General features: G+C 40.5%; 3 protein-coding genes across 5 annotated transcripts in view; 2 read left to right on the top strand and 1 right to left on the bottom strand.

Moving 5' to 3' along the window:
- fam184aa (family with sequence similarity 184 member Aa) overlaps window positions 1–1,565 on the bottom strand; it is a 45,466-nt gene extending 43,901 nt beyond the window's left edge. For 2 of the 3 annotated variants that reach the window (XM_067455792.1, XM_067455793.1), the window contains exon 1: window positions 1,041–1,564. In XM_067455792.1, coding sequence (XP_067311893.1) covers window positions 1,041–1,232 — 192 coding nt within the window. In that variant the 5' untranslated portion in view covers window positions 1,233–1,564. Of the gene's footprint in view, window positions 1–1,040 lie in introns of all 3 variants that reach the window. The other variant, XM_067455791.1, reaches the window with a different exon arrangement.
- Window positions 1,566–11,056: 9,491 nt separating this feature from the next.
- Window positions 11,057–21,283, top strand: si:ch211-266g18.6 (synaptotagmin-like protein 2). The gene is made up of 16 exons (XM_067455790.1): window positions 11,057–11,418; window positions 12,884–13,029; window positions 13,310–13,391; window positions 13,569–13,614; window positions 13,719–13,758; window positions 16,219–16,580; window positions 17,144–17,774; window positions 18,011–18,096; window positions 18,279–18,386; window positions 18,805–18,977; window positions 19,232–19,334; window positions 19,426–19,587; window positions 19,664–19,742; window positions 19,866–19,965; window positions 20,612–20,817; window positions 20,948–21,283. The coding sequence occupies exons 1-16, from the start codon at window positions 11,288–11,290 to the stop codon at window positions 21,085–21,087; spliced, it is 2,595 nt and encodes an 864-aa protein (XP_067311891.1). The 5' UTR covers window positions 11,057–11,287; the 3' UTR covers window positions 21,088–21,283.
- A 1,989-nt stretch (window positions 21,284–23,272) lies between these two features.
- gja1a (gap junction protein alpha 1a) overlaps window positions 23,273–25,218 on the top strand; it is a 2,481-nt gene continuing 535 nt past the window's right edge. Inside the window, exons 1-2 of the mRNA XM_067455789.1 lie at window positions 23,273–23,773; window positions 24,382–25,218. The exon at window positions 24,382–25,218 is cut by the window's right edge and continues 535 nt beyond it. Of these exons, the coding sequence (XP_067311890.1) occupies window positions 24,427–25,218 (792 nt within the window). The 5' untranslated portion in view covers window positions 23,273–23,773; window positions 24,382–24,426. The remainder of the gene's footprint in view (window positions 23,774–24,381) is intronic.

Here is a 25,218-nt window from a genome sequence, read left to right as displayed (position 1 = left end):
CTTCAAGAGATTCTAACTAACTAACTGATGTCACATATGGACTACTTTGATGATGTTTTTATTCCCTTTCTGGACATGGACAGACTTAGATACGCTGTCGGACTAAATATAAAATATCTTAAACTGTGTTCTGAAGATGAACGGAGGTCTTACGGGTGAGAAACGACATTAGGGTGAGTCATTAATGACATAAATTTCATTTTTGGGTGAACTAACCCTTTAATAGAACCTTGTGAAAATACACAATTTCAACTTCATAACATGCAAATGCATAAATAAATGCAATTTTAACCTTATCCGTGTGGAGTACTGAAAACAGTACATGATCTCCTACTGCGTATCTATTTTATGTTTGTATTTGCTATGCTATTCATACGCAGAAATAACTTTTTACGTGCATATGATACGCACTGTTAACCCCCTTGAGTAGGATTAGTTAAGTGCGTATTACATGTAAGACAACATTACAAGAATGAATAGTAGTCACATTTCTGTGAAATGCATGCCTACTTTGTGGTAAAATACTTGTATCAGCATGACTACTGGATTTTGTTTACATCAAAAGAACAAATGAAAATCACCTGAAAGGGAAAATAAGAGATTCATTATTGTGGTTTTCATGCATACATATGAACCTCAACAAAAACAGTGAATGGAAAAACATCCAAGGTCTTGAATTTAAAGCAAAGATTGCTCTCATGTTGAGCTAAAAAAAAATTATACGGCACACTATTGATGAATGTGCATGTTAATAAACTAGACTGATTATCTCTGCATTAAAGACTTGTGTAAGATGCCTTGTTTTTGTAGAAATGAATCATAGATTAAATGAAGCTTGCAAATCTAGTCTGGGATTATAAACAGATTTTTGCAGGAAAAAAAACACTGCGGTTGAAAAAATGCAATATGTAGGGCATCATCTCTATGGGGGATAAGGATTAAACATAATGCAGAATCCCAGTGACAGTATATTCATATTTAAGTTGAAATATACTGCAAGCAAAATTTCCCTAAAATATTATCGATGAGATCATACCAACCTTAGTGAGTTGTGCTATTTTTTTACTCATCTTCAGGTGCAGATCTTGAGTGTAATCCATGGTCAGTGCAGACTCGTAGAGTAAATGGCTGGATGTGGAGGATGGACTGGTGCCTGATCCAGAAGCAGCAGCGGGAGGATTGATTCCCGGAGCAGTGCTGTACGGCGGCTGCCAGCCCGTCCCCGTCGCCATCTTCACCTACGGTCACGATCAAAAATCCCTCGCAAGTAGGTTAAGGGTGATCCTGCGCCATCAGTATACCTGTCATCCATATGAATTCATGTAAACCCATCATCCTGTTCCCTCTACGTGACGATCACCGTTTGGAGATGAAAGGACTGTTCACCTGACTCACTGCACAATCAATATTCTTAGCGTCTGAAATTAGCGATTCATGACAAACGTGGCTTGGTCTACACCAGCCAGCCATCAATGGCGGGAAATGAATGACAACGAACTGACCGTTACAATGTAACATTCGAGTCTCATCATCGCAGATGCAGAGCGAGAGGAGAGAGAGTTGTAAATGACGTCAGAGCAGTACGGTCGCCACACACACAAACACACAGCTTTTCTGCTGCAGATACGTGATATAAATACATAAGGGCCTATGAATTATCTACAAAACAAAGAATAGCACGAACTAAGACATACCAACAAGTGTAGTTAGCGTTAATTTGGTCATTTTAAAATTACAATTAATATGATGATAATATAAAGTAATACAGGCTAATATAATATAACATTATACTATAATATAATACTTTGGTGTATATTGAGTATAGGCTATTCCCTTTATTATATACATTTTATATTAAATTCATTTGTTTATTAATCGTGTGCATTCATGGGCAATATTATGATAGCCTACTATCCAACATCCATCTATCATATTACAATATTTTACATTAAATTATACTATTTTGTATATATATTGAGTATATTCTCTTGATTGTAATTTATATTTAATTGTATTAAAATAATTAGTTCCCTTTATCGAGGGAACTCGCACTGCGTCATCGTAGATGACACATCGGGGAACGCCCTCGGCGTGACGCTGCTGAGTTCATATCAAAAAAGTCCAATCTTGATTGGTGTTGCGTAATGACGTAACGAGTGACGGCATACCCGGAGGTATAAAGGGACGCCGGCACAAGCAAACGCAGCTTCCTGCTTTCAGCGGTCGCGCTCTGTGTTCTGTCTGTCTATTTGGTGTTGTTTGTCCCGTAGGGCTTATTATATCTTTAGATATGGCGAGCGAGCAGTTTAGACGGTGTGTGCCTCCCTGTCCGCGCTTTATTTCGGGCACGGACACACACCAGCTCTGTGTGCAGTGTCTCGGCGTGCAGCACGCCCGGGCCGCTCTCGAGGGAGCGGCTTGCGGCGAATGTGATAAGCTGCCGCTGAGAGTACTGCGCTCGCGGCTGGCGGTCTTTGACGAGGCCGGTCAGCCTCGCGAGCCTCGCGGTTCTGGGCCCGCTGTTGCCGAGGCAGAGCGGCGCCGCAGGTCGTGGGGCTCGCAGCTGGATCTGTCAGCGGGATTAGGGAATGTTGAGGCATCTCTCTCTTCCTCTGACGATTCAGAGGATCTTCCGCCACGTGTGGAAGCCCGCGCTGCGGCTTCTTCCCGCGAGGCGGAGGATCAGGTGCTCATGCTGTCCGATTCCGAGGGATCGTTGACAATGAGCACCGAAGCAGGCGCAGTGGGGCAGTCGCCACCCCACTCGCAGGCTATGGAGGAGCTCGTGGAGGTCTTGACTCGCGCTGTGGCCAAGCTGAGCTTAGATTGGCCACAAGAGGAAGTGCACGTCCAGCCGCCAAGCAAGCTGGACGAGCGCTTCTTCAAGCGTCGAGCCCAGCCTCCACGCCGGGGTCTGCCGTTTTTCCCCGACCTGCACAGTGAGCTGTGTAGGGCGTGGGAGAAACCCTTCTCAGCACGTTTGACTACGCCCCCTGCACTTGACTTCGCTAACGTGCTGGGAGCGTCTGAGAAGGGATATGTTGCGCTGCCGAGGGTAGAAGAGGCGCTCGCGGGCCACCTCTCTCCCGAGACAGCAGCTTCATTGAAGACCCCGGCATTGCCCTCGAAACCATGCCGAGAGACTTCGAAGCTGGTGGCGAGGGCATATAGTGCGGCTGGTCGCGCTGGTGGGTGCCTGCACACTCTTGCGGTTCTGCAGGCCTACCAAGCGGACTTGCTGAAGGAGCTCGATGAGGGCGAGGGTCCCTCTCCGGAGGACGTGACTGAGCTGAGGAAGGCAGCGGATTTGTCTCTTCGTGTCACCAAACAAGCGGCCCGTGATATCGGCCGCTCCATGGCGGGTTTGGTGTGCGCGGAGAGGCATCTCTGGCTGAACCTGTCGGGGATCAGGGAGAGAGACAGACACTTTCTCCTTGATTCCCCGGTTTCGCCTTCTGGCCTTTTCGGCGGCGCTGTGAGCACCGTCGTCGAGAGGTTTCAGGAGGTGAAAAAGCAGGCGGCCGCTCTCAGCCAGTTCATCCCTCGCCGCTGGGGCTCCTCCAGCAAGGCTGCCTCGAGTGGGCAGTCTCGGCCAGCAGAGGGCTCCTCGCACCGTGAGGTGCAGAAGCAGAGCGTCGCTTCTCGTGCCCCTCCTGAGGGAGCTTGGCAGAAGAAGCGACGCTCTCGCGGGAAGTCTTCAAAGCCGAAGACCGACCTGAGGGAGGTTATTCAGGCCAAGAAGGCTTCCAAGCGGTCCTAGCTGCGGCAGGACCGCTGAGAGCTGTCCCCCACGGGGCGGAGCGACCGAGGTCGTTCTCCCCCCGAGGCTCTCGGGAAATCGATGTTGTGCTCTCGCAGTCAAAAGGGCTCCGGACCACGTCGTTTCCCCACGTTCGCGCGCGGCTCTGGCCAGCACATATAGAATCTGCGGCAGAGCAGCGACTGCGTTCACACACCGAAAATCTGCCTCGATTAGTCCCTGCCGGTTATCCGCTTCAGGGGGTCGAGGCAGAGGTTCGGTTGATACCCCAGACCAGCCTCGAGAGGTTGGTCCCCTTATCAGAGTATCTCGGCGCATGGTCATGCCTTCCGAATATCTCTGTGTGGGCCCTGCGCACTGTAGAACGGGGATACAGACTGCAGTTCAGAGTTCCCCCCCCGAAATTTGGGGGGATAGTCTGGACAGTGGTCGGTCCCGAGCAGGTGGGGGTAATGGGGCAGGAAGTACGCTCTCTGCTGGAAAAAGGGGCGATAGAAAGGGTTCCCCCGCCAGAAAGGGAGGTCGGGTTCTACAGCCGGTACTTCATAGTCCCCAAGAAGGATGGGGGGTTGCGTCCAATATTAGATCTCAGGCTTCTGAATCGGTCTCTGAGGAGATACAGGTTCAGGATGCTAACCATTCCTGTTATCGTGAGTCAGATCCAGTTCGAGGACTGGTTCGTCACGATAGATCTAAAGGACGCTTACTTCCATATTTCCATCCTTCCCAGTCACAGGAAGTTCCTGAGGTTCGCTTTCGGGGGCGAAGCGTTCCAATATCGGGTCCTTCCCTTTGGCCTAGCCTTGTCACCTCGCACCTTCACGAAGTGCATGGATGCAGCCCTGGCTCCGCTAAGACTCCAGGGCATCCGGGTACTGAATTATATCGACGACTGGTTGATCATGGCCAGGTCGTACGATATGGCAGTTCAGCATCGAGATGCTGTTCTAGCACACATGAGGTGTTTGGGGTTGAGACTCAACGCGAAAAAGAGCACGTTGACGCCCTCCCAGAGAATTACGTTCCTGGGAATAGTGTGGGACTCGGTAACGATGCGGGCACACATGTCACCCGCGCGTATCGAGACCATACGGGCGGAGGTCTCAAGTATAAGGTTGGGCCACAGCATCACTGTCAAACAGTTCCAGAGACTGGTGGGTCTCATGGCAGCAGCGTCCAGTGTGATTCCACTCGGCCTGCTCCACATGAGACCGCTACAGTGGTGGCTGAGAACCAAGGGGTTTTCTCCGAAGGGGAATCCCTTTCGTATGATCAGGGTAACGCGCAAATGCATTCGTTCCCTGGTTATATGGAAGAAACCTTGGTTTCTGTCCCTGGGGCTAGTATTGGGAGCATCGTGTTGCCGGAAAACCGTTTCAACAGATGCATCCCTTACTGGTTGGGGCGCGGTCATGGAAGGCCGAGGGGCGAGAGGTCCTTGGACAACCCAGCATGCTTCATGGCACATCAACTGTCTAGAGATGCTGGCTGTCTGGAAAGCTCTGAGGAGTTTTCTCGAGGACCTTCGCGGCCACCATGTCCTGATACGATCCGACAACACTGCCGTGGTATCGTATCTAAATCATCAGGGGGGTCTGAGATCGCGCTCTCTGTACAGACTGGCGCATCAAGTCCTCCTGTGGTCCCACGGGAAACTGTCTTCTCTCAGGGCAGTTTATATCCCGGGGGACCAGAACCAGGGAGCAGACATCCTGTCGAGGCAGGGGCTGAGGCCCGGGGAGTGGCGTCTCCATCCAGAGGTGGTGGAGGCCATATGCGAGAGGTTCGGCCGAATGGAAGTGGATTTGTTTGCGTCTCGAGAGACGACCCACTGTCCACTTTGGTTCTCCCTCAGGCATCCGGCTCCGTTGGGCCTGGATGCCATGTCACAGGCGTGGCCGAGGCTGCGTCTGTACGCATTTCCCCCGATTGCTCTGCTCCCGGGAGTTCTGGAGCGGGTTCGCCGGGAAGGCATTCGCCTGCTTCTGATAGCACCCCGGTGGCCGACCAGGGTATGGTTCTCCGACATTATGGACCTGCTAGACGACCTTCCATGGCAGATTCCTCTGAGGAGGGATCTGTTGACTCAGGCGGGGGGCTCGATATTTCACCCCCAGCCAGAGTTATGGAACCTGTGGGCTTGGCCCCTGAGGGGGCAGAGCTCATAGAGGAAGGGCTGTCAGCAGGTGTCGTGGAAACTATACTCAGCTCCAGGGCTCCTTCCACCAGGAAGCTGTACAACTTGAAGTGGAGAGTGTTCTCCATATGGTGTAGAGACCGTGAAGTAGACCCAGTGAACTGCGCTGTGGCTTCAGTACTGGAGTTTCTGCAAGATCGGTTTTCCGCCGGGCTTACCCCGTCCACACTTAAGGTGTATGTGGCAGCAATAGGAGCTTTCCACGCACCATTAGGTGAAGGACCTCTGGGGAGGCACCATCTGGTTGTACGGTTCCTCCGAGGAGCGCGGAGGATGAGACCTGTGGCTCGTTCTAGGATCCCTGCGTGGGATCTGGCAGTGGTTCTCGAAGGGTTGGTTGAGGCCCCCTTCGAACCGCTGGAGTTGGCTGAGGCCAAGAACCTCACGCTTAAGGTAGCTTTTCTCTTAGCCATCACCTCTCTGAGGAGGGTGGGGGACCTTTAGGCATTGGCAGTAACACCCAATTGCTTGGAGTTTGCCCCAGGCAACGTGAAAGCTATCTTGCGGCCGACCCCGGGATACGTCCCCAAGGTACCGTCTAATGCGGTACGGTCGGTGGTTCTCCAGGCTTTTCATCCCCCGCCTCATGTGACGGCAGATGAGGGCAGGCTTCACCTTCTCTGCCCGGTGCGGGCATTGAGGATTTATTTGGAGAGGTCTGCCCAGTGGAGGAAGTCAGACCAGTTGTTAGTGTGCTTTGGTCCACCTAGGAAGGGGCTGCCTGCAGCGAAACAGACAATTAGTAACTGGATTGTCCAGGCAATAGCAATGGCCTATCAGGTGCGCAACTTGCCTTCACCTATAGCCGTGAGGGCTCATTCTACCAGGGGCATGGCCTCCTCGGTAGCCCTCCTTTCCGGAGCTTCTCTGCAAGAGATTTGCGAGGCGGCTGGGTGGGCCACACCGCATACCTTCGTGAGGTATTATAGTCTGCACCTCCCGGTGACGCCAGGCGCTAGGGTGCTCGCCCCCTGATTATGCACTCCGGTTCATGTCATGGGGTGCAGGATAGGCGAGGACTAGTGGGTACTCGTTCCCCGATGTGTCATCTACGATGACGCAGTGCGAGTTCCCTCGATAAAGGGAACGTCTCGGGTTATGAATATAACCCATGTTCCCTGAGAGGGAACGAGACACTGCGTCTCGTAGCCCCGCCTATCTACAGAGCGGCCCGCTTCATAGCAGTAAGCTGCGTTTGCTTGTGCCGGCGTCCCTTTATACCTCCGGGTATGCCGTCACTCGTTACGTCATTACGCAACACCAATCAAGATTGGACTTTTTTGATATGAACTCAGCAGCGTCACGCCGAGGGCGTTCCCCGATGTGTCATCTACGATGACGCAGTGTCTCGTTCCCTCTCAGGGAACATGGGTTATATTCATAACCCGAGACGTTTTTTTAAATTATGTGATTTATTATGCATTTGATTTATATCTAACTATACAAATTTTGTATAATATAATATAATATAATATGTATCTCTTTAATATATTGTTTTAATTTGTATAATTTCATTAAATGAATCAAATGCATTTTACCCTTATTTTAACCCTTTATGGTGCCCAACATGATTTCAATAAGGTGCTTTTCCTGCTTAAAATTGAACACTATAACAATAGCAATAAAATTTTCAATTTTTAAAGTTTGTTGCCTCAAGGCAACGTTGCACTACAACAGACAAATTGGAACATTTGAGATTTTCATGTAGAAAAAATAACTATATTTATTAAAATATAGCCTATCATATTTCTTTAACCAGAAACCTGAACAAACACATTCACCAAGTTTTTAATGTATTACAAATTTCATATTTAATAAAAAGTAACATTTCAAATGCTCACAGGCAACATTGTACCATCGTGGAACACAAGACTTACCAAATCATCATTAAAGTTATCATATCCATCATCCTTCATCTTCATCTCCATCTTGCCGGATTATCACTATGACCTCATCTTCCTCATCACAGCGTGACACCTCATCCTCACCCTCATCAACTGGCAGTTGTGTTTTATACCTTTTTTAAGTGCTATAGAAAATGTGCAGATCACATTTGAATCCAATTGATTCCAAATGTGATTCCAATATGGTACAATGTTGTCTTGAGGCAACAATTCTTTGTTATTTACTCTAAAACGTTTGATGATGTATAATATAAAGTTCTTGAAAATACTTCTTTACTTACCAGTCAAGGTAAATCATATTTTTTGTGGATGATTAACTGTACAGAAATGCACTTTTCATTGGAGAAAATATGGAGCATTAAAATGGGCTGAAACAGGACACAAAATGGACCCCTGAGGGTCATGTGACCAATTATTATTTTTTGTTGCACTTTCATTGATTAGTATTTGAGTTCTTCTTCCCTGAAATAGGTTATGACCAATATATTGGTGTTTCATTTAATTAAAAATAAAATAAATTGACTATTACTGTCATTTAATTAAAAAAATATATATATTTAATTGTTTTTGTTATTTTTGATTATGTGATTTATTATGCATTTGAATTGTATCTATTTACAGAGAGAGGGGGGGGTCTTGTTTTATGGGGACTTTCCACACAGATTTGATTATTTTTATACTCGTACAAACTGTATATTCTATCCACTAACCCTAATTCTACTCCTAAACCTATCACAGAAAACGTTCTGCATTTTAAAATATATTTAAAAAAAACTTTAAAAAAAAACTTAATTAAAAAAAAAAAAAAAAAAAAAAACCTGTATGATTTATATGCTGCTGGCTCCCTGGCTCATTGATCCCTGCAGACATCCATTTGATTTATCAATAAAACCTCAACGTAGCCTAAAAGTGCTTTTGTTGAGTAATTACTGCCACCTACTGGAGTTTGAGTGATATGCTTTTACTGATGTTTACTACACCGAACCCATTTCAATAAGTAAAAAGTAAGGGATATTTTTCGGATCATTCGCTGTGTGATGGCATGGAAATGATTGCAAGACATTGCAAAAGATTTATCTAAAAGGTGTGGTGTGGGTCAACATTGTGCTTTCAGAAACACACCAAAGTCAACTGCTAATGCACATGCACACCTATAAAAGAGTTTGAGCTTGTCTTTTCAAAATAGCAAAGCATACATTTATATATCAGCTTCCCCATGCAAACGTACACAGTGTAAACCAAACAGGAAACCAGAAACATTATCATCAGAAGAAAGATGATATAATCTCATCATCTCTCTTCTTGATTTCGAAAGGCTTCAACACCCTTCTACTTCCTCTTATTTGGACTGTCATTTTACACATAATTTTACTGTAGAAAAGCATGTCGGAACTTGAATTAGGTGTGTCTACTAACACAAGGACTAAATATTGCTTAATAATATCTGGGTGAGAAAAAAATAACATTAAGGTGTTTTTTTATTGTGATTCATTTGAATGGATTTTATAAAAATATGCCAATTCATAATTTTTCTTGACAATTTGTAATATACATAGTGTTTTTTTAGTGGAGTTAATAATCATAAGATTAAAATATTAATTTTGCATTTCAAAATGTGAAATTCCCTATATGTTGCATTTCAGTAACAAAAATCTAAGAAACTTTTGATTGAATATTAAGATGTAATAAATAAATACATTTTCCTCTCTGTATTTGTTCTGGTTCAGGAATCTAGGTTACTTCTGAAGGACATAGTTAGGGAAACATTAACCATTCTTAACCCTTAAAGACCGAGACAGCCGCCCGCGGCTAAAAATAACTATCGTTCTAAAATGTTTAATAACTTTTAAACCGCAAATACAATCTGTATGCTGTAAACTGCACCGTAAAGAGGAGAATCTCCGCTTTCCATAGGTATAATATGTTTCGCGATTGATCATTCAGAGGCTCCGTTGTCAGCATCGATGCGTCATCAAAATATGCAGCATTGACTAAAAATAACTATCGTTCTAAAATGTTTAATAACTTTTTAACCGCTAATCCAATCTGTATGCTGTAAACTGCACCATAAAGAGGAGTATCTCCGCTTTCCATAGGTATAATATGTCTCGCGATTGATCATTCAGAGGCTCCATAGTCAGCGTGGATGCGTCATCAAAATATGCAGCATTGATTTGTCCAGGAAACACGTGGGTTGTTCCCCTGAGCCAAACAGAAATTATTATTTTTTTATTAGTCCCACCCCCCTGTGCCCAGATTCGTTGAAACTTTCATCAACTCAACCAATAAACACAGTGTTTGGTCTTTTGAACCACTAATCACGTTTCTCTGAAAAATGAACGTGTGTGTGAATTTGCATGCATCATGAAACTAAACAGAAATAAACGCGTGCAAAGCGCTCTCTCTCAGAGCACAGCCAGTATATTTCTCTATTCGTATGTAGTTTGTGTTTTACACATTTTCACTATTATATTTTCCTCAATTTGTGTTTGAGAAGATTATGTGCAGAGAAGTTGAAATGTCCGTTTATGAATATAGCCGCCCACATGTAAAAGTAGCCTCAGTATATTTTATTTCATGGTTTGTTGTCACAACTTGAGGTATTGTTTGCGTTTGTTTTTCATGCTCAAATTATAATATATTTCTCTGAAGAAAAATGTTTGTTTCAGTATTGTTATTACAATCTTTCTATTTACTTTATTACTTGAACTTTTTAGGACACATTATCAGTAAATAAAATACACCTGTTTTCACTCAAAAACCTAGAAACGCCTAGAATAATGTTATAATAAATGGCTATAACTTGCTGAGGGATTGTTACATGTAGACAAAATTTAATCTGGAAGTGTAAAACAACCAAGTCTAACTTTCTAAAGGAAAAAATCCAAACTTCATGAAGTTCTGTTCGAGTTCACAGCAAAAACATCACATTTTTGCTGCCATTTTTCTTGAAATTATATTAATTTAATCCATTCTCAGAATAAATAAATGTAAAATTGGGACATCAAATGAGCTAGATGGAAACTTCAGGTTCTCCTGTTTAAAATGATATATAGCACTTGATGCTAACTGCTAGAATGGGGGAGAAAAATAAAGAAAAGTAGAGGCACATCAGGCGCCCCAAAAATGTTCTAGGTCTTTAAGGGTTAAACTAGATGTTGACAAATGACGTCACGTCGTGCTTGAGGTTTTTTTTTTTACACCGTGTGAATGTGAATGACACGCGTTAAAAGTATAGCAGCTCTCTTCCTCAATCACCCGAAAGCAGCTGAACGTCTCGAGGGAGATGAGTTTACCTGTGCAGACACGATTTCATAAGAACTGAGCGGGGGTTGACAGAATTCTGTCAGGAAAACGCAGTGGTTTGCAGCTTACTTTGGGGGAACGTGCTCGGCTTCTGGAAAGCGTTTGTTTTTATTGAACAACATGATGAAACAATCAAAAAGTGCATTGGAACTGATTGACTTGAGCTTTCTGTCTGCTGAGGAAGAAGCGGCCATCCGACAAGTGCTTCTGAGAGATGAAGATTTAAAGAGACTAGAGAGTGGACGAGTCAGGTAGGAAGTGGTTGTTTGACATACACTGCAAGACGTTGTACTTTTGTAAAATAAATAAATACTCATAACTTGTAAATGAAACAAAAATCATTAGAGTAGCCTATGTTTAAAAAAAAGAAGAAAAAAAAGAAAAAATGAAAAGAAAAGTGTAATAGCAATTTCTGCCCTAACGAAAGGAAAATATATTTACCAATATATTTTCTTGAAATATATTTTAATATATGGAATAATATACTGATGGTATTATAAAATATATTATATATTCATGCAATATATTGCAAAATATACAAATGATTGCCGCTTTCAATATATTGCAATATATTAGAAAATATAAATATTAAATCCATATATGTGGATATATTGCATGATATTTTCAAATATATTGCAATATATTTTTGTTTCGTAAGGGTGAGTGAAGAATTGTTTCAAAACCATTTTTTTCTTCTTTGTGTACACATGCTTACCACTTAGAAATCCAAGCACTGATGATATATGTTCCTGTTATACCCCATCAAAGTTGTTTAGGAAGTCACTGTTATTTAATTAGTACCTTTTAATTGAATTTAAGTTTTAATATGTTTTTATTTAATTTAATCATTTTAAATATTTTATGTGTTCACTTATTCATTCAATTGATTGTGGGCATTTTAAATATCTAAAAATGTTGGTAATTGACAATTATTACAGTTCAAATACTGCCTCGAAAGATTGCTAAACTTGAATGTCAGTAGGCCTTGGCATGGTGGGATAGTGCTGCCATACTGCAACGTGTTATTATGATAAACAAAGTTAATCATGATGAAGAGAATTTTTGGATTAAATTTTTTTTTCTTAAAACAATCAAAAGACGGAGCATTCCTAATCAATCGGGTATGAATTCCATAACTTAAGAGCAATGCAAGAAAATGCCCTCCCTCCCATGGTTTTGAGTTTACACAGATGTTGAAAAAGAGATGTTGATAAAGAGAGAGAACAAGTATGGAGGGTGTAAGCAAATCACAAATGTAAACTGGAGCCAACCCATTTACTGCCTAATAAGTTAAAATCACATTTAAAGTCTTTTAATCAATGCGTGATGGAACCAGTGTAGATTGAAGAATTTAATTTCAGAAAGTTATCCGGGCCTTTATTTTCAATGAACGAGAGAGGTCAAAGTTGGCGAAGTTTTGGTGAGTAGGACCCAACACTGACCCCTGAGGGACACCGTGTCGTAATGGCACGTAATGTCGTAATGGCACAGTCTGAGATCTAATAGGTAGGACCATTCTGTATGCCCAGCAAAGTAGTGTGCCATATTGTATCGAATACAGTGAACCCTAACTGAACCAAAGCATATACTAAATAACTAATCATGTTTTTGAAATATTTTTATTTTGCAATTTATAAGTTATAATGATTTCTGCACACTTTACACTATTTGGTCAAAGTATACAGGATAATGTCTGTGCTTTTTCTGTTATACCAGGACGCTGAGGCAGTCAGTCCCTGACCTTCATCAGCTGAAGACTTTGACTGGTGAGTGGTTTGAAGAGCTCAGAGTCAAGCGATATGGACAGCAGACGGATGTCACAGCAGTGGTAAGGACCTCCATGAGATGGAAGAAAACAGCAGGTATGTAGGAGTTCATGCCTTCCTTATTGAGCTGATGCTGTTAAGAAGAATTTTATCTTTGAGTACACACACCACACCTGACTGGTCATTTCAAACTTTCTGGGCTCTGAGTCATGTAAGTCAACATACTGTGCCCTGATTATGCTCTGCATTGCTCTTCGCTACTGTAACCGTAAAACTCAATTTCACTGTTAAGTGTATAGAACTAAGTTTCCTTTAGATTTGGATCAAGTAGTTTTAAACTGATTGCTGTATATGTACACTTTCTTTTTTAACTCAGCCCATAAACCCAACCCTTTCCTGAATGATAAAGTGGATGAGAACAAAGAGCGTGAAATGGAAGAGCAAAGCACACCTCCAAAGTAATTACCTTTATTTTCACAAATGTAATGCCATCAAAATCTATTTTGGGAATATTTTAATATATCGATTTTCAATAGATTAAACCAGGACAGACAATGCCTTATATATTATCATTATTTCTGAATACGGTATACAAATTAATATTCTGCTATATATATTTTTTCTTTCCACTGCAGTCAATCAGCTGACCCTAGATTAATTCATCCAGCCCTTAGTAAAGAGGTTTGTCTCATACTGCATATTACCTCTTTTTTTCTGTAAATATTCAGAAAATAAGACTAGAATTTCAATAGATTTTTATTTTATATATTGTTATTTATTCACAGATTTATCATCAATATACTGATGATGACTTTATGGATGATGGTAAGTTCACATGGTTAAACATGGACGTGTGTATACATTTAATATCTGAGTAAATAAGTCATTAACTAATCATAATTTTAGTGCTTTGTTGGTGCTTTTAAAAAGATTTGGGGTCGGTAAGATTAAAATGGTAATATTGCAAAATATTATATCAGTTTAATAACTTTTTTTCTATAATAATGAAACTTATTTTTCTCTGATGGAAATTTTTTAGCAGTCTTTCAGTGTCACATGATCCTTAAAAAAATCATTCTAATATGCTGTTTTACTTATTATTATCAATGTGGAAAGCAGTTGTGCTACTTAATATTTTCGTGGAAAAGGTTAAAAAGAACAGTATTTACTATTTATTAGAAAATAAATAGAAACTGTGCCTGTATTTCCGGTATAAATAGAAAATACACCAGGAATTCAACAATACAGTTAGTCCACGGTTCAGTACATACCTTGGTTTTTAACCACGATTTTTTTACGTCTTTTGTTTTTTTTTATTAAAGGGTTACTTCACCCAAAAATGAAAATGATTTCATGAATTACTCACCCTCATGTCGTTGGACACCTGTAACACCTTCGTTCATCTTTGGAACACAAATGAAGATATTTTTGTTGAAAGCTGATGGCTGAGAAAGGCTTCAGAGCGGCCTCCATTGGCATTCAGTATATTTCCACTGACTCACTCACAAGACCCATAAAAGGCACTAAAGATGACATTACAAAGTCCATCTCACTACAGTGGCTGTACAATAATTTTACAATGCGACGAAAATAGTTATTGTGCGCACAAAAATCTAAATAACGAATTTATCCACCAAGTTATTGACGTGAACTCGAAGCATGCGCGAGAATCTGACACAGCTCCACCGTGCGAATTCATGACCCGGACGAGGAGGAGCGCCGCTATCGCGTGAGTTCCAGGTGAGTTCACGTCAGAGACCTACACGGAAGACAATAACTTGGCGGATAAAGTCATTATTTAGATTTTTTTGCGCACAAAAACTATTCTCATCGCTTCGTTAAATGATTGTACAGCCACTGTAGTGAGATGGACTTTGTAACGCCGTCTTTAGTGCCTTTTATGGGTCTTGTGAGTGAGTCAGTGGGAATGTACTGAATGCCAATGGAGGCCTTTCTGAAGCCTCTCAGCCATCAGCTTTCAACAAAAATATCTTCATTTGTGTTCCGAAGATGAACGAAGGTGTTATGGGTGTCCAACGACATGAGGGTGAGTAATTTATGAAATCATTTTCATTTTTGGGTGAACTAACCCTTTAACATCATTTTAGAGGTGAACTGTCCCTTTAAGGAGCAGCAATGCCATCATTTAAAGACCTGGTCACATCTCATATACAGACGCGATTTTACTTTCACTTTAGACATAACCAACTGTGTTTATATGTTAACCTTGTGTGTATTTGACAGTATTAGTGCAGTAAGACTGTCCAGTAATCATGTGTGTTTGACAGACGTTTAGTGCGTGCAGCGCGCTCAATGCAAAACAGTGCATAAGCACGCAAATGAAATGTTTAACCGGCAAGGCTTTAAAACGCGGCTAAAACCCCCTTAACTTTAGTGCATGAGTTTGGGAATGGGTTTTTTTTGGCTTAGGAGCTGCATCCAAGTCTTACATCAAGCGTAATGCATAGTGTCAGATGAGGTATATAGCATGCCACCAGTGGACTCTAGAGCAGTGGAGACATGTTCTCTGGAGTGACGAATCACGCTTCTCTCTCTGGCAGTCTGATGGACGAGTCTTTGTTTGGTGATTGCTAGAAGAACGGTACTTGCCTGACTGCATTGTGCCAAGTGGAAGTTGGAGTGGGGATTATGGTGTGGGGTTGTTTTTCAGGGGTTGGATTTGGCCCCTTTGTTCTAGTGAAAGGAACACTTAATGCTTCAGCGTACCAAGACATTTTGGACAATTTCATGCTCTCAACTTTGTGGGAACAGTTTGGGAATGGCGCCTTCCTGTTCCAACATGACCACGTAGCAGTGCACAAAGAAAGGTCGATAAAGACATGGATGAGCGAGTTTGGTGTGGAGCCCTGAGCTCAACCCAACAGAACACTTTTGGGATGATTTAGAGAAGAGACTGCAAGCCAGTCCTTCTCGTCCAACATCAGCACCTTACCTCACAAATGCGCTTCTAGAAGAATGGTCAAGAATTCCCATAAACATACTCCTAAGCCTTTAGGAGCCTATTATAGCTGCAAAGGGTGGGCCAACTCCATAATAAACCCTACTGATTAAAAATGGAATGTCATTCAAATGCATGTGCATGTAAAGGCATGCGTCCCAAAACTTTTGGCAATATAGTGTATTTTGTAACCATGTAAACGTTTTTACTGTCCCTTTTGATAAATTAAATGCATGTTTGTTGAATAAAAGTATTAATAAGAAAAATACAGTACATTGTTATTATGTCAGTTTGATTTGTTGATGTTTTGGTGTTTATATTTGCAGAGGCTTCTTCTACTCCACAAGTGTCTGGTAGAAAAGAAAAACTACAAGCAGAAATGTATGGCAGTCATGTCCTCAATGGCAAAGACCCAGAACGCAATTCAACAGAAGCACAACCCAAGCAGCGATCTAATGACAGAATAACAACCGTTTTTCCCTTCTTAAGTGCAGTTCAAGACACTAAACCTGAAAGCAGTGTTTCAAAGCACGTGACAAATCGTGAACCAAGGCGAAAAGTTTCACTCCCTCCAGCACTACAGAAAGATCAATCGTTTGAGGAAAACTGGGTGAAGATTTCCCTCGAACCGGACGCAGTCAAACCAGTGTATGATGAAAGCAAAAGTGTTGGACTTAAACTAAAAGAGGTAAAATCACATGTTGAGATCACAGAGACCCAAGAAGCAGCACACATCAAGTATGTCTTTGAATTGCATGGATCAAGCAGCATTTAGAATTGTATCTCTAGTTGAGCCTCAGCCCTTTAACCAAGATGTTTTCTTAGAAAGATGTTCATCGACCAAGTTTCAGATTAGACCACAGACTAAATTCACTAGACGCTCAGATCATGAAGTTTCAGAGGTTGTTAATGAGTCTACTCATGCTTTCCAAGGTAACACAGGAAGAGATCAGCAGTGTTCAGTTGAATTTATATTTAGAGAGTCTAAACCTGATAAACTGAGTCCCTCAGACTCTACTAATGAGCATGATAAGAGAATGATGGTCTCTCGTGCTTTTCTTAATGACGAGGCAAGTTCAGACAGGAAGGGAGGTGGAGGAAAAAAATGTAAGAGCTGGTTTATGTGTTGAGACTACTACTTATCAAGTAGTACAAATCGATAAGCATTCCTCTGCTGAAGCATCCCAAAGTCAGTCACTAAAATGGGGGATTGAAATGAATTCTCACAAATTTCCCTCTAACACTCTGCAGGGAAAAGATGCTTCCTGTGATTTTGGCGATGACGGCCCAGTCGAGATGCGAAAGAAGAAAACATCTACTAAAAAGGAGCCGTTGTTGCAGAATAAAACAGCTGATGTTATAGTAAATACAGATTTTGAAGCGAAACTAAGTGTCAGTGAAAAAAATGTGCAGAAAGTTCTTGATGCCATTGAAGATAAAGAAAAACTGAAGTTATCAAATGATCAGAACTTACCAACACACACCAACACAAGTCAGGTTTTAAGAAAATTAAGCCAAGAGTATCTTTCAATGACAGATGATGGGAAATTAGTGCACATTAAAGATGCTGGATTGCACGTTAACTCTACACATATCGAAAAATCAGCCGTTGAACCAATTCAACCAGCTAAACCTACAAGTGAAGATGCTGCTGGACTGGGTAAAGGTCCTTTAGAAATGAAAGATGAGAAAGAAAGTGCTGAAACCGACCAGAGGATGGATTCAGATATTCTACAAAGTGTTCTCTCTAGAGCTCAAAAGGAAAGACCACCTGTCCTCCAGAAGATCAGCGCTCAGGAGCCAAAACAGGAGGCTGGAGATGATTTGGTTCCCACAATAGTCATTATACCATCTGAATCTCCAGATCCAACACAGTTGAATGGTATATGATTTTAAGAACTTATACTAGTGGCATAGTCACCATGCTAATACAGTATGTTAATCTTGAAGTGTGAAATGGCGTGTCTGATTTCTGAAGTGCCCTTGAGGGCTGACATTTGAGAAAGACACACCCTGTATTGTTTGTTCACCTAAGCGCAGGTTCAACCTGTTAGATTTATCCCTTCAGATTTCCATGGATTTATATCTGGTTTGAGTTTTACTCTTTGATTTCTTTAGGAAATAAACACGGGGTGTCCGTTCTAGAGGCTTTACTCGAGGGTTCCACAGCTAAAACTCCTTCCTACATTGCAGATGCTTGGAAGGTGAGCTACCGTTCGTCCTACAAATATAATTCATACTGTTGCAGGGCTTGAAATATCATTTCATCATTCCTTTTATCATCCTCTGCAGTGTGAAGTGTTGATCAGAGTTAAATGCGTGACTGTAAAAATTAACCTTATGTTCTGCTTTGCTGGTTTTGTTTTTATTGTATTCTATGTTGCAGGATGAAGGAGTCGATTCAGATGAGGATGATGATACTTCACTGTCCAGCTATGGGTCAGATCTCTCTAACAGAAAAGGCTATTCAGCTAGTGCATTGTCTCTTACTGATGTAAGCTGGACCTTTCTACTTTCTGTTCTTAACAATGTTTAAAGGCCAATATGCCATTGCGTGGCCAAATTAATTGATGTTAATGCATATTAAACATCTAAAAAAAAATACGTTTGAAACATTTAAATTGCCCTTAAGTGGTATGAAATAACTACATTACATAATGTAATTTAATGGTGTTTTGCTTATGATACAAGGGCTGTTGTGCTCCAGTGGGGAGCAGGTTCAAGTACAGACTACTGCGTCATTTCCCAATCCCTTATTCCCCTCTCTCTCCCACCCTTTCCTGTCATCATTCACATTCCTTTCCAAGTACAAGGCATTAAAAGTGCAAAAATATAAACATAGTCTTCTAGAGATTTATCCCTGCAAATTATTATTATTATTTTTAATTACATTTTTTTCTCTCTCCTATAAGCGCACCAGTAGTATGCTGAGTGTATACAGCGATGCAGGGGATTTTGGTAATGTTGAGGTGCAGGGCTCTGTGGAGTTTGCTGTGATGTACAGTCCCGTTGGAGAGCTGACCATTATGATTGAACAGTGTCAGGATCTGGCTATTGCTAATCCACGTAAACAACGCACTGACCCGTGAGTTATGAACCTAAAAGAAAATATATAATTCTATCTATCTATCTATCTATCTATCTATCTATCTATCTATCTATCTATCTATCTATCTATCTATCTATCTATCTATCTATCTATCTATCTATCTATCTATCTATCTATCTATCTATCTATCTATCTATCTATCTATCTATCTGTCTATCTATCTGTCTATCTGTCTGTCTGTCTGTCTGTCTGTCTGTCTGTCTGTCTGTCTAACAAACTTTCCTTTACAGTTATGTCAAGACCTACCTCTATCCAGACAAGTCTCGTCGCAGCAAAAGAAAAACTTCTATTAAGAAACGGACTGTAAATCCAGTTTATGTGGAATCTCTGAGAGTATGTTTCTCTGTGACACTAAAATGATAAAAATATAATATTTATATTCCATATAGCCTTTAATCTTATCTGTTCTGTAAATTCTAATCAGTATAAAGTGAAGCGCGAAGAGCTACCAGAAAAGACGCTGAATCTATCTGTGTGGCACAATGACTCCAGGGGCAGAAATGTGTTCCTGGGGCAGGTTGAGATCAGCCTTAAGACCTGGGACTGGGGACATGAAGCCCTCACCTGGTACAACCTACAGCCAAAGGTACACTTTTTTCATATAAAGCGATGTCTTGGTTCAATGATATAACCGAATATTAATTTTTATTTATTTATTATAGACTTCAGAAAATCAAGAATTGCAAGAGTCTAATGGATTGTTGTCAATTTCACTCAAATATGTTCCTCCAGAGTCCACCGGTACAGTTTCAAATATTGATGTTTGTTTTGTGTATTTCATATAACTTCAGTACATCTTATTTCATAGATTTTGCTCAAGACTAACAAACTGTATTTGCTCTAAAACAAGTTATTTCATTTCAGGTGGGTCGAAGGGCAGCACTGGGGAAATTCATGTCTGGCTGCGGGAGGCAAAAGAGTTACGTGGCTTGAAGCCTCAGGGAGTGGATTCTTTTGTTAAGTGGTGAGGGTGTGCCTGTCATCTGTTACGGACCTGACTTTCAAACAAGCTCAAGCCATTGTTCCATCTCTCTCTCCCTCTCTCACGCTTCCTCTTTGTCATGTTTGAAGTGTCATGTTTTTGTTTTGTTTTCATCTATTAAAATGACATGAAAAGAAAGGAAATAAGTCAGATGACACATTTCATTCATTTTGTTTGGTTTAGAGGACAAAAGTAAATATGGAACTCACTTCCTTAATTTTTCATTTTACTTATGGTTAAAAGTTTTAATACAGTTGTATTTTTAAAGGTTTAAAATTTAGCACATTTATTTAAAAAAAAAATTTCAACAAAATACTGAATCTGAGGAAAACATGTCCAGGTCATATTTTACCCCAGAATCAAAAAAGAAAAAATTATATTGCGCATAAGTAAATATTCTCATTATTCTAATGCCTCTAGTCATTTTTTCTTAAAAGTTATTTTCAGATTACGTTGTATAAAATAATGTATTTTTTTTATTTTTCACATTATTGAAAATAATGCATGCGCTAAAATAGAATATTTTTTTTAAATCAAATTTCTTTCTTTCTGTTGTGGTGAAATATGACCTGGGTATATACTTGAAAGGTGAGATTCACCTGTTAATTTGTTTGTTTGTTTTTTTTAGCTACATTTTACCGGACACCAGAAAGAAAAGCCGCCAGAAGACTCGTGTTGTAAAAAAGAGCCAAGACCCTGTGTATAACCATGCCATGGTGTATGACGGGTTCAAAACTGGGGAAGTCAGTGAGGCCTGCTGCGAATTGACCGTTTGGGACCACAATACTCTCGCCAATCAATTTCTGGGAGGTCTGCGCCTCAGTCTTGGAACAGGTGCAGTAACAAAACCCTTTCCTAACTGCACCTTTATTTTGCGCTTTAACTACACTAGGATCCTGATTTAAGAGCTGATGGCAGGTTCCTTGAAGCCATTTCATGAAACTGTGTCTCCATTAACTTGCAGGGCAGAGTTATGGCAAGAAAGTTGATTGGATGGATTCGTTGAATGAGGAAGTTCAAATATGGAAAAGAATGTTGGCCAATCCAAACAGCTGGGTTGAGGGAGAGCTTCCCCTGAGGTCCTCCATGACCCCGAGGAAATGAACCTCTTGATGTTCATTTGTGCTCTTGAATGTTTAGTTGTGGGAGAAAAACAATTCTTGGTTCCCAAAACAACCAAGGTTTCTTGGCTTCTTCATTTCCGTTCTACAAAATATAAAGAGTATATTAAATAAATGTGCTGCGAATTCAGTTTGGAAATCAGCTATGTAGAATATGCTTAATCATAAATATATATATATATATATATATATATATATATATATATATATATATATATATATATATATATATATATATATATAATATATATATAGTGCTGTGATTTGTTTCAGAATTAAAAAAGTGAAACAAAACTTGTTTAATGTCTTTACATTAATCTCACTGTTCATTGAAAAAAGAGATTAAAAAAAATATATATGTATAAAAATAAACAAATATAAACATTTGATATACAATAAAAAGTATTGTCTTTTGTTCTACACAACCTTTAGATTACATTTACAGTAGTTGTTAAATCAACTGAGCTTGCTAAATGCAATTGTTTCATTAATTTGCGTAGTCTAGTTAACATAAAGCAATAGTATACCCAAAGATGAAAATTAGCCCATGGTTCACTCACCCTCAAGCCATCCTATGTGCATATGACAATCTTCTGTCAGACAAACACAATTAGAGTCATATTAAAATATATCCTGGGTCTTCCAAGCTTTATGGCAGTGAATGTCGGTCCTCATTTCCATCCATTATAAAAGTAATTCATACGACTTCCAGGGGTAAATAAAGGCCTTCTGAAGTGAATCAATGGGTTTTTGTAAGAAAAATATCCCTGTTTAAAACTTTATAATCTAAAATAACTAACTTCCAGCAGACGGTCTACGCAAGTCGACTTACACCAAAAGAGTAACCCCTGACACAATGTAGTGTAAGTAGAGGTGGGTAGAGTGTCCAAAAACTGTACTCAAGTAAAAGTACAATTCTGAATAATTACTTGAGTGAGAAAAAAAAGTAACCAATAAAAAAACTACTCAAGTAGCTACTATTTCCTTCATATCATATATAGCCAATATAACAATACAATAACATGTTAATTTAGATAGATATTAAATTTAAATTGTGATAATTATCAAAATTATATTTCTTCGCAACAAACATAAAAGAAAGAAGCATTATTTCTAGCATCTGTAGCCCCAAAATCATTGCACATTCTTAGCTTTGTATAATATTATATGTCAAAATAAAGTGAACCAGCAGAGGTTTGCGTTCAAGGTGAACTATTTTTTTGGGGGGGTTATTATATGTCAATTTAGGAATAAGCACTGCTTGGCCACTCTAGAGATTAACTCTGGGTTTGTTTTTTGGTTGGCCAGTTCATTGTCTAAATTAAAAGACCGGTGTTCACATGGGTGTTCATAGTTTGGTAATTCATATTGCACAGTAAACCAAAAGAAGACCATCGTTGTTCCGACTCTTATTTGTGTTATCTGAACAGTAAAAGCTTTTTTCATAAGTTGAATACGGAAGGCAGCCCGCTGGAAGTTAGATATTTACTCAATATCGTGCTGAATATGGATTTTTTATTAATTTTTTTAATTTTTTTGACAAAAACCCATCAGTTTTCTTTAGAAGGATTTTATTAACCCCTTGGAGCCGTGCGGAGCACTTTTATAATGGATGGATGCACTTTTTGGTATTCAAATTTTGAGTTGCTATTCCCTGCCATTATAATGTTTGGAAGAGCCAGGACACATTTTAATATAACTCCGACTGCATTCGTCTGAAGTCATACACTTAGTACGTTGGATGGCTTGAGTGTGCACTCTAAACAATTCTGGGTAAAAAACAACCCAATGTTGAGTCAAATATGGACCAACCCAGCAGTTGGGTTGTTTTAACCCAGCAATTGGGTTGTCTTAAGCAAAAATTTAACCCAACCACATGATTAAAACAACCCAATCGCTGGTTAAAACAACCCAATTGCTGGGTTAGTCCATATTTGACCCAAAATGGGTTAAAACAACCCAGCATTTTTTAGAGTGTGATCAGCTAAATCATGAGATTTTTGTTTGTTTTTTTGGGAGAACTATCCTTTACTTTTACAAAAAATAAAAACTCTAAAATATGAAGTAACTGAAGACCTGACCAACTTAGCTGAACCAAAGCTGTTGGAAACTGACCTAAATTATTAATTATTTAATTATTAATTATTTTAATTATTTAAAAAAACATTTTTATTTACTGTATTTATACTTTATAATTTTTGTTATTGTATACTGTTACTGTACTGTTATTTAATGTATTTTTGGATTGTTCTTTAGACGAAACACTCCAAAAATATATGCAATACTTGACGTTGTCATGGTAACAGATGAACAGTAACATGCACCAATATTTTGAAGCCCTTTTGCTTCCTACATGGGACATGTTTCTGATTCTACACCAGATGGCGGTAATTCCCACCTTCACAGCACTCTCTTATTTCAAGCCATTTCCTCCCAAAAATATAACGGAGATGGAGAAGTTCTGGAAGTACAGAAGTTTGAGTCAGCTGACGTTTAACTTTCTCCCTATTGACTCAATCCCTCCGACAGACGGGATGAGAACATTCGCCGTAGGAGAACTTAGCGTCATATCCAAACTGCTTATTATAATCGTGGGGTTTATAATTGAAATGTGCTACAGATAGTCATCGCAACTGTCAAGAAGTTCAGGATTTTTAACGAATTTACAGGTAAGAATTAAGCTTCTTACAACATGGACTGGAGAGATGTTTACATTTATGATAAATGTGGGCTATGATAAAAACAATATTTTTTGTATGATGAAAACGGATTAGGCATATGTGTATGTCTTTTTGTTTTGTATTAGCCTAACGTTAATGTATTTAAATGGCGTCATTGTTTGGTTATGGCCTGGATCCTTATTTTTCGAAATATATTTTTAAAAGTATTTTAGTCATTTAAATCACTGCAATGTACAAGTGTTAAGCCGGAGCAACGTTAGTTGTATTCCAAAAAAAAAAAAAAAAAAACTATTTTTGTAATCATGTGACTTTTTTTAAAATTTATTATTTGTGTTTTATAGCCTATTTCCTTTGCTTTGAAATTTATATCGTTAAAAAAGCTACTTTTTTGAGGTTGGCTGATTAAAAAAAAGTCAGAAAACCCCAGAGCCTTCATTCAGAGTGAGGACTGACCCATGGACATTTCTGAAGATGAGCCAAGGACTTGTGTTATTGTATTTGGCAGTAATATGGGGAGCGAGGAGACCACTCGGATGTGTTTAACACCAGGGTTCATCTGTGTTTATAACACTCGTTGAATTTACTCTCTTTTTCAGCTTGAAGGTTGGTCATCTCCTGCCTAATCCAGAACATCTTTCATAATGGGTGACTGGAGTGCACTGGGGAAACTTCTTGACAAGGTCCAGGCGTACTCCACGGCAGGAGGCAAAATCTGGCTCTCTGTCCTCTTCATCTTCCGGATCCTGGTGTTGGGGACTGCGGTGGAGTCCGCCTGGGGAGACGAGCAGTCGGCGTTCAAGTGCAACACGCTGCAGCCCGGCTGCGAGAACGTGTGCTACGACAAGTCGTTCCCCATCTCCCACGTGCGCTTCTGGGTCCTGCAGATCATATTTGTGTCCATGCCGACCCTCCTGTACCTCAGCCACATCGTGTTCCTCATGCACAAGGAGGAGAAACTGAATAAAAAAGAAGAGAAACTAAGAGACATCCAGAGCAAAGGCGGAGACGTGGATGTGCTACTGCGGAAAATCGAAACGAGGAAGTTCAAGTACGGCCTGGAAGATCACGGGAAGATCAAAATGAGAGGAGGGATATTTTACACGTATATAGTGAGCATCGTGTTGAAGTCTGTGTTTGAAGTTGTTTTCCTGTTGATACAGTGGCACCTTTACGGATTCAAGCTGTCGGCCGTCTACACGTGTCAAAAGTTCCCTTGTCCGCATAAAGTGGACTGCTTTCTCTCTCGTCCCACCGAAAAGACGGTTTTCATCATCTTCATGCTGGTCGTGTCGCTGGTCTCTCTGGCCCTCAACGTCTTTGAGTTTTTTTACGTGATTCTCAAGAGGATGAAGGACCAAATCAGAGAGTCTGGGGAAAACTTTGACAGCGCCTGCAGTAATATCAAGCCCTGCCCAAGGAACCTGTCCAGTTAC

The sequence above is a fragment of the Pseudorasbora parva genome, chromosome 10 (genome assembly GCF_024679245.1).
Source record: "Pseudorasbora parva isolate DD20220531a chromosome 10, ASM2467924v1, whole genome shotgun sequence".
In the NCBI taxonomy this organism is placed as follows: Eukaryota; Metazoa; Chordata; class Actinopteri; order Cypriniformes; family Gobionidae; genus Pseudorasbora; species Pseudorasbora parva.
The sequence above is the reverse complement of the archived record's forward strand: the minus strand, read 5'-3'. Positions and strand labels throughout refer to the sequence as shown.